The sequence below is a fragment of the Aureobasidium namibiae genome, assembly GCF_000721765.1.
Source record: "Aureobasidium namibiae CBS 147.97 unplaced genomic scaffold scaffold_5, whole genome shotgun sequence".
NCBI classification, from domain to species: Eukaryota; Fungi; Ascomycota; class Dothideomycetes; order Dothideales; family Saccotheciaceae; genus Aureobasidium; species Aureobasidium namibiae.
In genome coordinates, this window is record NW_013581204.1 from 231,171 (window position 1) to 244,306 (window position 13,136).

The 13,136-nt window shown below is 50.9% G+C and overlaps 5 protein-coding genes across 5 annotated transcripts; 3 read left to right on the forward strand and 2 right to left on the reverse strand.

Annotated features, from left to right (window-relative positions):
• Window positions 1–420: 420 nt before the first annotated feature.
• M436DRAFT_42259 (Metallo-dependent phosphatase) lies at window positions 421–2,468 on the forward strand (the record flags this gene model as incomplete). Its single annotated transcript, XM_013573464.1, has 4 exons — window positions 421–501; window positions 563–2,083; window positions 2,126–2,235; window positions 2,288–2,468. 4 exons carry the CDS (start codon window positions 421–423, stop codon window positions 2,466–2,468), a joined length of 1,893 nt encoding a protein of 630 aa, XP_013428918.1.
• Window positions 2,469–2,791: 323 nt separating this feature from the next.
• M436DRAFT_42951 (adenosine/AMP deaminase family protein) lies at window positions 2,792–3,968 on the forward strand (the record flags this gene model as incomplete). Its single annotated transcript, XM_013573607.1, has 2 exons — window positions 2,792–2,994; window positions 3,068–3,968. 2 exons carry the CDS (start codon window positions 2,792–2,794, stop codon window positions 3,966–3,968), a joined length of 1,104 nt encoding a protein of 367 aa, XP_013429061.1.
• Window positions 3,969–4,142: 174 nt separating this feature from the next.
• Window positions 4,143–5,220, reverse strand: M436DRAFT_71257 (uncharacterized protein; the record flags this gene model as incomplete). Its single annotated transcript, XM_013573769.1, has 3 exons — window positions 4,143–4,268; window positions 4,325–4,873; window positions 4,960–5,220. The coding sequence occupies 3 exons, from the start codon at window positions 5,218–5,220 to the stop codon at window positions 4,143–4,145; spliced, it is 936 nt and encodes a 311-aa protein (XP_013429223.1).
• A 1,254-nt stretch (window positions 5,221–6,474) lies between these two features.
• On the forward strand, window positions 6,475–10,399 carry M436DRAFT_80213 (uncharacterized protein; the record flags this gene model as incomplete). Its single annotated transcript, XM_013573844.1, has 9 exons — window positions 6,475–6,555; window positions 6,615–6,676; window positions 6,736–6,808; window positions 6,861–6,938; window positions 6,990–7,070; window positions 7,120–7,200; window positions 7,255–8,456; window positions 8,507–9,529; window positions 9,583–10,399. 9 exons carry the CDS (start codon window positions 6,475–6,477, stop codon window positions 10,397–10,399), a joined length of 3,498 nt encoding a protein of 1,165 aa, XP_013429298.1.
• An 835-nt stretch (window positions 10,400–11,234) lies between these two features.
• On the reverse strand, window positions 11,235–12,817 carry M436DRAFT_42796 (uncharacterized protein; the record flags this gene model as incomplete). Its single annotated transcript, XM_013573573.1, has 4 exons — window positions 11,235–11,975; window positions 12,034–12,080; window positions 12,135–12,583; window positions 12,660–12,817. 4 exons carry the CDS (start codon window positions 12,815–12,817, stop codon window positions 11,235–11,237), a joined length of 1,395 nt encoding a protein of 464 aa, XP_013429027.1.
• Window positions 12,818–13,136: the final 319 nt, after the last annotated feature.

Sequence of the window (13,136 nt, forward strand, 5' to 3'; positions counted from 1 at the left end):
GTCCTCTGCTCGGCATCATCATGGCTGTGAGTGGTGATGTGTATAGAGTCCAACTGGTCGACCACTTTTTTGCCAGTCGCGAATCACGATGGCGCTGCTGTCTATCCCGGCATCTGCCGTTCATGAGACGCTGCCGCAACTCACCCCCGAGCCGCCCGCTGTGTTTCGTGTAGACACTGCTCATGCATAAGTGTGCATAAACCTGCACAGATCTTACATCGAGATTGCATCAAACGCGCCTTCTCCGCATTGTCACATGCGATGACGATGTGAATGACTTTGGCATGTCGCAAACGCGTCTCGTCTTGCCCGTCTTTCACCCTCACAACAAGGTCAGCTTCTTTTTACCTGCTGATCTTGGAATGCTGACTTCACCTTCTCGCTGACAACCTGTAACTCGCTCCCAGAAGCGCCTCCATCATGTCGCTCAGCATTGCAGGTCCAGTGACAGTGCTGTCTTCTACCGTCTTGCGCCTGGCCACTTATGTCTTTCTCCGCTGGGTTCGCTTACTCTTGCTACAATGCTTGGTACTCTTGCACGCTCGCTAACCAGCCTCTCTAGATTCCGGGCCATGTCGCTCCTCCTGTCATATTGACTGCATTCGCTATCTATGCCACATCCTTTTTCTATTCATTCACTCACACAAGCCCTTACGAAGTCGTCGCAGATGAGCTTGATATCATCACCAGAGATACCATTGATCGTGACGACAGCGACGAGGGTGAAGATGAGGTCCTCATCGACGCTGAAACCGCAGAACCTCTTCAGGAAATTGACGTCCAGGAGACCATCGTGCTTGAAGAAAAGGACCCCAAGATCCTGCGAAGCCTTCTGACCGGCCTTCCAAGCCCCAGCTCTCTCTTCTGGTCCGGTGTGACCTTCCTGACCAACGTCGCTCTGCTAGCCATGGTGGCTGACATGGTTTACCGCGCTCCTCTCTTCCATCCTTCCCACAATCTTTCCTTTGTGCGTCTCGGCCATGTCTCTGAGAACAGCGCAAAGCTTCTGGTCAGAGAACCACGTACATCCGAACATCCTCTGCGTATGAGTTACAGATACGCCGGCGAGTCGCCTGACGATGGCATTCGCGACCACGACGCTAGCTGGAAGCACCCTCACAACAGCATCGATGTCGACGAGAGCACCGACTACACTGGTATCTTCCACCTGACCGGACTCAGACCCGACACTACATACCAGTACACTGCATCCAACAACCACACCGGCTTCTTCGTCACGGCACCCAGACTTGGCCGCACCGCTCCTCGCAACAATGATGTCTTCACCTTCCTGCATTCATCCTGCCTCAAGCCCAGATTCCCTTACAACCCACTGCAGCACCCACTCGAGCTCCCAGGCCTCAAACATCTGGCTAGACTTTTGCCCTCGCTGAAGGCTCATTTCATGATCTTCATGGGAGACTTCATCTACGCCGACGTACCCAAGCGTTTTGGTACCGATGCTGAGACTTATCGCAGAGAGTATCGTCAAGTCTACTCTTCGCCTCAATGGGAGTCCGTGAGCTCAGAGGCCAATTTGCCCTGGATCCATGTCTTGGATGACCATGAAATTGCAAACGACTGGGACAAAAACACTACTGGAGTCTACGAGGCTGCTGTGGATCCATGGCATCATTACCAGGCTTCTGTCAACCCGGACCCTGTTCGTCCTGGTGCGACCTACTTCACATTCGACCAGGGACCTGCATCGTTCTTCATGATTGACACCCGCCGCTATCGCCAACCCTTCGACGGCACTGATGGCTCGTACGGCGAATCTCAAGCTGAGACTGGCTACAAGAAGAGCATGCTCGGTAGTGAGCAGCTAAAAGATCTTCTTGATTGGCTTGCAGCTCCTGTTCCGACTGGCGTCCGATGGAAAGTCGTCGTCTCCAGCATTCCCTTCACCAAGAACTGGCGTTTCGGAAGCGAGGACACTTGGGCTGGATATCTCGGCGAGAGACAGATCATCTTGGAGGCTATGTGGGACGTTGGTCTTCGTGGCGGTGTTGGCGTCGTAGTCCTCAGTGGCGATAGGCACGAGTTTGCCGCCACCTCCTTCCCACCACCCACCGAAGACAAGGTTTCTGGTCTGGACACACGCACAGGCAAGCTGAGAACAAAGAAGTGGCCAATCAGTGCGACTGTCCATGAGTTCAGCGTCAGTCCGCTGAGCATGTTCTACCTTCCTGTGCGCACATACGAGCAGACCGACAACGAAGACGTGTGTGTTAAGTAAGTGTTTCAAGCTCGCTTCCATTTTTCAGCAACGACTGACTCTTGATAGGTACATGCCCGACGGCAACTCGAAGTTTGGCGCTCTCAGTATCAGCACACCAGCTACTTCTGACCAGTCCGAGCTCAGATACCGCCTCTTCATTGACGGTAAAGAAGCCTGGAGTCACAAGATCCTCACACCTCCTGTTGTCCACGGCAGTGGTCGTGGCAAGGATGCGCTATGGGGTTAGTTGGACCGATGTGTGATTGACGATTATGATGATGGTAGCGATAAGCTGCGATGCTTGCTTTCAATCGCTGGCGACGAACAACTGTTATTTGCACTTTCAATGGGATCGTTTAGTTTTTAATATTCTTTCTCAGTGAAAACATTGATTTCCTCGAATCTGGTCCCAACCTCTCCTTACTTGAAAAATATGGTCAACTTGATATCGAAGACCAACACTACTCGGTTATTCCTTCCCATGTTTTTTTTTTCGACTGCTACATGAATCGCAGCCGAAAGCAAGCTTTGAAGCCAACATCCACTCGCATCCACTCAGCCTTGAACCAAATGTCAATCTCAGCAAAACCCGATCTCGCTTTCACAAAAGCATTGCCCAAAGTCGAGCTTCACGCTCACTTGACAGGCAGTATCAGTAAACAATGCCTCCACGACATCTGGCTAGCGAAGATATCCGCCGATGCTGGTTTGGCACTAGAAGATCCATTGATAGCTATACCGAGTGTGAAAGACGGAGGTATTGATGTTGTCAGGTGAGAATTCCTACACAATCATCCATCAGAAGTCTGTGAAATATATGGCTGATGTGAATATGTGATGGTGTAGTTTCTTCCCGATTTTCGATCGGTACATTTACGCGTTGGTTTGCGATGAGGAGAGTATACGTCACGCGACCGCTTCAGTCTTGCAAGATTTCGCAGACGATGGGGTTTGTTATGTAGAGCTCAGGACGACACCGAGAGTGATAGCAACCGCTGGAATCAATAAAGAAGGTTACGTGTCTATTGTCTTGGACGCCATGGATGACTTCGCTGCTTCACAACAGAACAGGCTGGATGCAGATGCGACTGGGAAGGAGAAGAAGTTACACGTCAAACTCATCCTCTCCATCGATCGCAAAAATACGCTACAGGAAGCGATGGAAGTAGTGGCTTTGGCTGCCAAGTATCGCGATCAGGGCATCGTAGGCATCGATCTCTGCGGTAATCCCACCCGCAAACCTATTTCTCACCTTTCTCCTGCTTTTGCAGAAGCGAAGAGATTGGGATTGGGGATTACTGTGCATTTCGCAGAGATGCCTCAAGATGGCTCAGAAGAGTTGGAGATGATGCTTGAGTGGCAGCCACAGAGGTTGGGTCATGTGATTCATGTGCCGCAAGACGTCAAGACTGTTATTGCTGAAAGACAGTTGGGCTTGGAGTTGTGTTTGAGTTGTAATGTGCTTTGTAAGTTGTCTCGAGGTGGCTTTGAAGCTCATCATTTTGGGGAGTGGTGGACAGCTGGAGGAAAGATTGCGTTGTCTACTGATGATGTGGGGATTTTTGAGTCAAGCCTTAGTGAGGAGTATGCGTTCGTGGCAAAGCATTTTGGGCTGAATAGGGAGCAGCTCTGGGATTTGAGTAGAGGTGCGGTGGATGTGGTTTTCGGTGATAGAGAGGAAAAGGAGAGGGTGTGGAGATTGATGGATAAGTTTTGGGAACAGGAAGGTCGTCGGGAGAGAACTTGAGTTGTCAGGCTTGCTTGTATGTGGAAACATATACCATAAACTCAAATCAAGATGGCGACAAGAAGCATGATTAAAGATTTTGAGTATTCATGGACATCCCCGAGTTGTCATACTCTAGGACGAGAAGAAGCTATTCAGCAGTCCAGATCTTGGATGATCAGATCTAGCACATTCCTAGTAGTCACCCTCCCAGAAGTTCGCGACTCCTTCAAGATCATCAGCGTTGATGAGAGTGGCACCCTCATCCCAAAGCAGACGCCAGATGGCGTTTCTGTCCTTGATGGGCCAGTTGGGCGTTTCCTGAGCGGCGATGTCAACAAGTGCTGTCAGACGAAGAAAGAGTGCAAAAAACTCACCCAGTATCTAGTACCGATACCTCTGGCGCTGGCCGACGAGATCTGGCCACGCAGCTTGGCCAATGCAGTATCATTGAGCTTGCCATCCTTGGGCCATCCGAAAGATTGCAAGAAACTGGTACTTGCGATGGGAGAGAGGAACTGGGTGATGTTGGAGTTTGCCGAGCTGTTCAGAGTAGACAGAGGGCCGTCGAAGAAGTAATCGCGGTTGTTCTGGCTTTCGACCTGGTCTCGGGGTGTGTTACCGGTTCCGATGACAGTGACGGTTCCATTAGTGATTCCGGTTCCGTTGTATTTGGTGAGCCAGCCGCCTTGACGGAGAGGCTCGAGGGCCTTGACAACGTAGGGCCAAGTAGTGGATCCGTTGGTCTTGACATCAACCCAGAGGTAGAGAGTTTGGCCAGCCGATGTGTCGAAGACTCCGTTGTGGGTGGGAGCAGTCACGAAAGGAGAACTTGGGTTCTGCTTCTTGAGGACAGAAAGGATGGGTTGAATGTAGAGTGAGTCAAACGTGCGTGCATAGGTCAATGCAGAAGTTTCGTGTCCGACCTGCTACAGGTGAGTAACAATATCAAAGATAGAACTGCAGATTCATGGTATGCATATATCGATTCAATGCAAGAGAGTGTACATACGTAGAGGGTGCCATTGTACAGCCATACATCAGCCTCTACCGAGATGACACCATTGGACAGGGCAGTGTAGAAGGGCTTGGCTCTCCAGTAGTCATTGTGGGAATGGACATTCTTGGGCATGATTCCTTGAGTCAGATCGGTAGGATAATGATACAAGGAGTTGTTGTTGACAGCGAGCACGCTCTGGATGTCCTGAGAGAGAGGAATATCTGACTGGCCCATAACGAATGGAGCCGCCAGGAGCAATAGTGTCGCGAACATGATGGCGATTGATAATAAAACAGTTGTTGCGGTGGTCGGAAGGTAGCGCATAATCAAGAGGACATAGGTTGCATTATATAACACCACATTTACGAGGTTGAGATGGACGGCAGAAAGATAGCAGAGAGTAGTTTGAGCAAGATGACGCTCTGCAAGAGGCAAGACCAATGAGAATCTCCACGTGCCTGGAAAAGAAAGAAGCACCGACGAACAACTTTTGGACTCTTAGACTGGCACGAGTTTCAGGCGACGGTTGTGAGTGGAAGACAGCACGAAGCCGGCATTTTCGGCTGCCGATCGTGGACCCTCGAGCCGAAGCCACTTCTGTTCGTGCCTTGCACCATCCATGCTTGCTATGAGGTCAAGATCTGTTGACTATCAAGCTGTGATGCAGCACACGCTGTTGAGATACGAGAGTCGACCGCAAGGTTTTGCTTGCGTTACATTTTGTCGTAAATGAAAGGTATCTAGGACGCGTGAGTGTTGACAACAGGCAGCTCTCTCGCGTTTCTTATCATATGCTTTCGCTGCTTGGTGTTGTTTGGGAACGAGCTTTGGATGATTCTCGCTCTGCTGTAGAGTGGTATGTCGGCATCTGTTGTTCAATATCCAATCCGGTCCCTGACTACCAACAAACTATTACCAAGTGCTGGAGACTTGATGCAGCTTTTTGGTGCCTATGACGTGCCAGAAAGCTTCTCTTGAAAGTGCAGGTGCTATGCTCAGTTACGAGACGCATTTGTGAGAGCTTCTGGGTCAGTATCTTATGGTCAAGTCAGTATCTCATCCAAGGAACCTATGAGTATGCAGAGATATATGCGACGATATATTCAGATCTTGAGCGTTGATGTTGTTGAGTTTTCACGTTCATCTTCTGAGATTGTTACGAGTCATGAGATTGAGGGTTCCATCGGGCGCATGACCAGCACATCAATGACTTCCGCATCCGGATAGCAACGGTCCGAGATATCGAGTGATGGAACAAGACATAGGGAAGCAGGTGTTGTCGATAGGCGTATGGGATTAGAGAAGCTGCAATATATGAAGACAGCACTCCAATGAGAAAGGGCGGCCACAGGTCCAGGTCAAAGGGCAGACAGAAGGTGAGACAGCGGCGTCGGGAACAATCGAATCATCAACGACGAGCGAGTCCAGAAGTTTGCGCGTGCGGGCATTCACCAACAAAGCGCTTTCCGACTCTGTGCCTTTCTGCGACAACTGTGTGCACATGTTCTCTCGTTCTCGTCATGATCAATGGCCAGCATTATAGGTAGTCTCATCGGAGGAGCAAAGCGAACCTACGACACGCTTGTAGGAAACGACTCGGACACCAAGGTGAGACGGCGCTACATGAGTGAAGGAATGATATGGACACTGATTTGACCGACGAACAGGACGATGAGCTTCCGAGTGAAGGCATCAGAGCCCAGTCGAATCACCACACATCGTCGACGAGGTACGCCCCACCAGGAAATCTGTCGACTCGTACAACCTGACAAACTTTCAACAGCCCAGTGCACCACTCCTCCTCCAAACGTCTTCGCACTCGATCCTCGCCGCACTCTGCACTAGTTGCATCACTGAGACCGTAGGCAGTAGCCATCTTATTGTCCGCATCCTCATCTGACCAATCGTCCCAGCCCGGAGGAAAGGCCGCGAAGCAAAAGAGAAGATACGCTGTCCAACAGCCACAAGAAACGCATTGCATCTCCGAAAGAGTACACTACACACAGTATGCTGTCGCCGTACGTCGTCTGACCATGCATCAGTCATTCAGAAACACAACCCGCTTCTCGACAATCACACGCCCAGACAAGTTTGGCACAAGAACAAAGCACATCACACACACAGTAAGCCCTACCTGGACCTTTGTTGGTACGTCGTCTGACTGCGTCGCAGGATTCGAGGCCATCAGCGAGTGAGACCACCACGCACATCGCCCAGTGCCGACGAGAGGAGATTGTTTCAAGGATCGTATCCGTACGCACACTTGACCGTGCTTGACAACTTCTTTGACTAACACTCTCCAGCAAGACCCAAGGCTCAACCAGGATTACTGTACCACAGGACGAGTGGAGTTCCAGAGGGACCATGAAAATTAAATCTTTTGGTAACGTCAGGCCAAGAAACACTTTGAACCAACCAAGCGCTGGCGCAGGCGCTCTGGCTACTTATACCTCTCGTGGACATAATGTCTCTGCTGGGTCCAGCAAACGCCAGAAGATAGGTCATGAATTTCCGGAAGACGCTGAGGACATATCAGATGACGGATGGTTCGACCGTGATGTGCAAGGTCAATCTCCCGTCGACGTCCGACGACAGCCGAGCGTCATCAGTTTGAACAGCCAAGAGAACCACAGTCAAAGATCCAATCTCTTTGGACACGAAGAATCCCGTGATGCGCATGCGAGATTGAACAACACCAAGAGAAAGGGTCGCAAACCCAAAATTGGAACGACACAACATAGCTCGCCCCGTCAGCATGGCGCTTCGACTAATCCCGTGTCGGTTGACGATGATGACGATGATGTCCAAGTTCTCGACGAGCAGCACAACGCCCCTCGATCTGCTTTTGACAGAACCGGCCAGTTCGCACCACCTTCACCTCCTCTAGCCCGATTGTTCATAAGAGATGATGGAAAACCCGATCTGGGTCAAGAAAATCACCAGGCTTCGTCAAAACTCAGGAGCAAGATGCAGTCGGCTTCGAACACTTCCCAAACCATACGATCCCCACAACTTGTACATGAATCGAGCCCCGACGAACTGTCATACGGGCACACAGTCCAATCCTCGGTCCGGAAGGCAGAGAGAGCTGCCCGGTCACCATCTCCGAACGCTATCACTTCTACGCATTTTACGAAACCGAACAAACGCAAGAAGCCCGAAGAAGAAGGCGGACCAAAACTCATCGTCCACTTGTCGTCACTTCGCATGATGGGCGGCAGTTGGGACAATCTAGAACTTATCTATTCTTCGACAGACGAGTGCATCCAATTCACCAAGAACGGCGAGATGCTTCGCTACAAAGATGCAATAATCCAACTCAGCAGTAAACACGCTACCACTGTATACCACAGCTTGAAAGGCTCGAGGATTGTCATATTCAAGGGATGCAGCGGCGATTTCTCAAGAGGTCGCATTTGGTTCGATTTTGATTCGGCCAAAGACCGCAATGCCTTTCTGGAGGCTGTCCACGATATGAGTCCAAGAGCGCAATACAAGGATTTAGACTCGTAAGTAGTAACAACACTTGCGTCACCCACCAGAGCTAATACTGTTACAGAGAGAGATTCGAGCATGTACGTGAACACTCTGAGGCGTTTGTCGTACCAGTAGCCGCGACGACCGATCCTGAATTAGCAGCTATGCTCCATCGTCAAGGCAAACCTGGCATCCGAGAACGCACCTTGGCGGCACAGAGCGGATCTCCGCTTCCTGAGGCCTCCAGTCAAGTACCTCGCCATCGCCAGATGAGGTCTACTTATACCAACCAGCCTGTCGCGAAAGCAGCACAAGATCACTCTTTGCCGCCGCCCAAATCTCGAACCGAACAAGTCACGCCCCTGAGATCCAGTGGAAGACTTCGGAGCAAAGACAGTGGTAAAGCCGCGCAACCCGCCGAACCCGAGGTTGAGCGGTGGACCGTAAAACACGGTATCCCAAAGTGGGATGCTCCACTGGTATACCCTGCTGAGGGACCGAACCGGACCACTATTGACGCTGAAGACATTGCACGACTGGACGATGGCGAGCTTCTCAACGACAACATCATCTTGTTCTGCCTCCGAGAGATGCAAGAGAAGAATCCAGGGTTGAAGGGCAAGGCTCACATATTCAACTCGTTCTTTTACGAGACTCTCACCAGCATGCCGTCGAAAAAGAAAGGGTTCAATTATGAAGGTGTAAAGCGCTGGACCAGAAACATTGATTTGTTCAGTCATCCGTACGTCGCGGTCCCAATCAACACTCAGTATCACTGGTTCCTGGTCATCATCTGCAATCTCGACAAGCTTGAACGAAAACTGAATCTGGATGGCCTGGATGAGGAACAAGAAGAACCTGAAGCCGGACGACAACCAACCGTCCTAGAGTCCACCCAATCTGAGACAACAGCGCAGAACGAGATTGAGATCCCTGAATCTCCTCCAGACGTTAAGGACGAAGGTTTGTCACAGGGTGTGAAACGCATTTCTCTGGATGGTTCACAGGAACAGGAGGATGAGCTACCTCCCCTTGGCAAGCTGAAGCCAACTACGCGCAAGGGCAAAAAGCAGGCACCTCCATTACCCAAGACGGACCCCAATACGTACGTTGCATCTCCCCTCCTCCGATGTGAAGACATACGCTGACTATCTCTAGACCTGCTCTCATCCTCCTCGATTCCTTAGGCGGCACTCACCCTCAGGAGATCAAGAATCTGAAGCAATACGTCGTCCACGAAGGTCGCGACAAACGAGGTCTGGAATTCGAGTATACCGCACTCAAAGGACTGACAGCTCGTGGTCTACCTCAGCAAACGAACTTTTGCGACTGCGGTGTCTATCTGATCGGATACATGGAAGCTTTCGTCCGCGACCCTGCGGAGTTTGTTCGCAAAGTAATGTCTCGCGAGCTCGATCGCGACAACGACTTTGCCGATTTCGATCCTGCAAAGAAGCGAGCAGAGATACGCGAGAAGTTGATCAAGCTCGAGATAGAGCAGAGCGCCGCCAAGAAACAGAGGAAGAAGGAGAAAGCACGTCTTCTCAAATTGGCCGATCAAGACAATGGTTCCGTTAGTCCAGCGCCACCAGCTGTGCAGAGGAGCTCACCTCTCAAACCTGCGGTGGCGTATGCAGACTCTAGGATGGTCCAGAGCTCGCCTGTGAAGCCGCCGGTACAGAAGACCAGCCTTCGCAAGCCAGTCGCTTACCTGAGATCAAGGTCAAGATCACCGACCCGTACACTTCCATCAATTGAAGAGCGCCTCGCCCTGGACGAGATGTTGTTTGGCGATGAGGACGGTAGTCCTGATGAGCTCGGCGAAGGTACTCAACCTCACAACAGTGAGAATTACAGTCATCTCGCCGAGGACGACAAGGACACCAACGATCAGCCCAGCACCATCAGCTACCCGCAAGGCTTTGTGAATGAGCTTCTCCAAGTCGTTGAAGAAGCTTCAGAGGCGAAAGATTAGGGAGAGGTTCAACGCGGCATGGTCATGGTTCAGAAGTGATTGTAACACTTCTCCTATGCAGATATTGCATTCCGCCAGCATTTCACGGATGATAAACAGGGCGAGTGTGTTCTTGCCATGGAAGGGAGATTCTTGGGGCCTCTACAAAGAGAGAGCCCAACTTTGCTTGCTACTATCGTGTCTCAGACCAGAGACCAACCCTTGCTATAACTTTTCCAGTGCATAATTTCTTACTCGCCTGCCGCCTGCGTATCTAGTGTCAATTACATCGGGGTGAGAAAAACTCGTATAGTGAACCTTGTGGCCACGATTGTGTAGGCTTGTATCTACCGAGTGCCTAGTTTGTGCCGATCGACTTTGAGCCATAAAGTCAGTAACAGCGTTACAAAGTTGACTAGGGGACAAGGCACGAGTAGGTTTACAAAGTGGCTAGACATGGTGCTCCTTGTTTTGTTTTTTCATCCACATGAAATCTTGAAGAGTGCTTACAACAGTCGATAACAACGGTAATCTCCAAGTCATTTTCATGGATTGTCCGTGAAGCACCCCACGGACCATCGAGTATACACATGAGATTGGACTTTCTATTGTGTCGCTCGAGGGACGCCGTGACCGCAGTGTGAGTGCAGGCAACTACGAAGAGTGACGGATACATGAACATGTAAAAACCCAAATATCTACAAAAACGAACATGTAAAGGAAAATTCACAGAAGCATTGTGCGATAAGCATCAAGCGGCCCGAACAGGACTCCTCCCAAGAAACGCCTCGAAAAAAAAAAGCAGCTTTGTATCATCCCCAACATTTGACTCATCAAGAAAACCACATACCCAGAATTAAGCTTGGCGATCCATCCCAGACCTGGTATCCTGTCTGCTCAGCGCAGCCAAAGCATGAGCGGCATCCTGCGTATCCATCTCCATATAAGGCGAATGCTCAGATCTGCCCTCAAACCTATACACATGTTTGATTTGCTGATAGTCGTCGCGCCTCAATCTGACATTCCTCTGTTGAGCTTGTTGGAAGAAGTCGCTGCAGGAAGTTCGCTGCTGCTGAGAGGAAGGTTTCGCAGTGTTGAGTTGTTTGAGGCGGCGGAGGGTTACTGTACCAACGCCCTTTGAGGGGGATGCATCTGCAGGGGCAGAAGAGGAAGAAGCCTCTTGTTCTTTGAAGGCGACTTCGGCGAGTTCGCGGCATTGGCGGGCTTTCTCGGGGTCAGCGAGACACATGTCGCAAGTACCTGGTCCTGAAGCCTCGGTGCGCGCTTCAAGGAAACTAGGGGTGGTGACATCAGAATGAGGTTTGACTTGAGTGACGGCGCGTGATGAATCAATGGGAGGAAGGCTAGGAAGGCTCTTGTTGTTGAGCTCTTCCTGTTGGCGACAGATGCAGTTCTCGACGTCGCTGCAGAAACCGCAGTGTTCGTCTGTGCCGAGGCCGGAGGCGAAGGCGGATGGTTTGCGGGTTGCGTAGATGTTTGTGAAGTCTACTTCATACTCATCGTGGGGGTCGTTGTCGGATGGAGGTGTGAGTATTTGATGGACTGATGACACAAAGTTTGATGCAAGCCCGGAACGCTGGGATAGGGTTAGTATATTGGCCTTCAGGGAGTGAGCATCATAGATCAGATTATACCTGAGGATGGGAAGCATGAGCATTAGCATGATGGAGCTTGGCGGCATCTGAATCGGATGGTTAGTATAGCTCTCGTCCGGTAGAAGAATATAAGTACTTACCAATTTCCTTCTGCAGCACGGCATTACGTTCTCTGAGTTGATTACACTCTGAGTCGACGCGGGCCCTCTCAGCAACGGCATCGACCTTCTCCGCCAAGAGAGCTGCAATGTGTGCATCACGTTGCATGAGCTGTTCCCGCAACGAGGACATCTCAACACGATGGGTTTCCTTCAACTGTGTATTCTCGATCTCGAGATCGTTGCACTTTTGAGCACGACGGTCGCGGAAGTGGCGTTGTGCAATTCTGTTCTGTGTCTTCCGCTTGTCCGACGAGTCGTTCTGATCGGCCATGGGCTTGCGACCGGGTTTTGGTCGAGGCTTGAGGGTGATTTCTCTGCTGAGTGGACCATTGGCGACAGTCGAGTCGTCGCAGGGACGCTTCACGGCTCGAGGGATGGCCATCTTGCCGGGTGGTGCTTCCTCTGGAGATGCTGCTGATACGGGCGAGCTGAGAAGACAAGGTCAGTCGATCTGGTGGTATTCACGGACATGCACGAGTCGACTCGGCAAAGATAGCGACTTACAGGTGGTCGTCGATTACACTGTCTAACGAGCCAAAGGACCTCTTTAGCTGGGGAGGAGCGGCGTCACCAGCAGAACGGAACAGGGCGACAGACTGGCCATCCTGTATGGTGGTCGGACGGAAGGCCGAGGTTTGTGGTTGAGATGCCAAAGTCGTCATGGTGGGAATGTGATGGTCGAGGCCGAGGGTAGATGGATATGGACTGATCTTATCTGATCGATGCGAAGTGGCCTGTCGTTCGTCTTTTGCGCCTTGGCATGCCGAAATCGCTGGTCCATGCGCCATCCCTCACCTTGGCTTACTGATCCTTCGACTTGAGCGCACCATTTCATAGGTATGAACATACCTCAACGATTGTAGAAAATCAAGTGTTGACCATCATAGACTGCTCATGCTTGTGGTAGGAGACTTGTTGTTGTTTGGTACAGAAGATCCCAATGCTGCTGCCTCTTGTAGCTGAGAATCTACAGATTTTCGG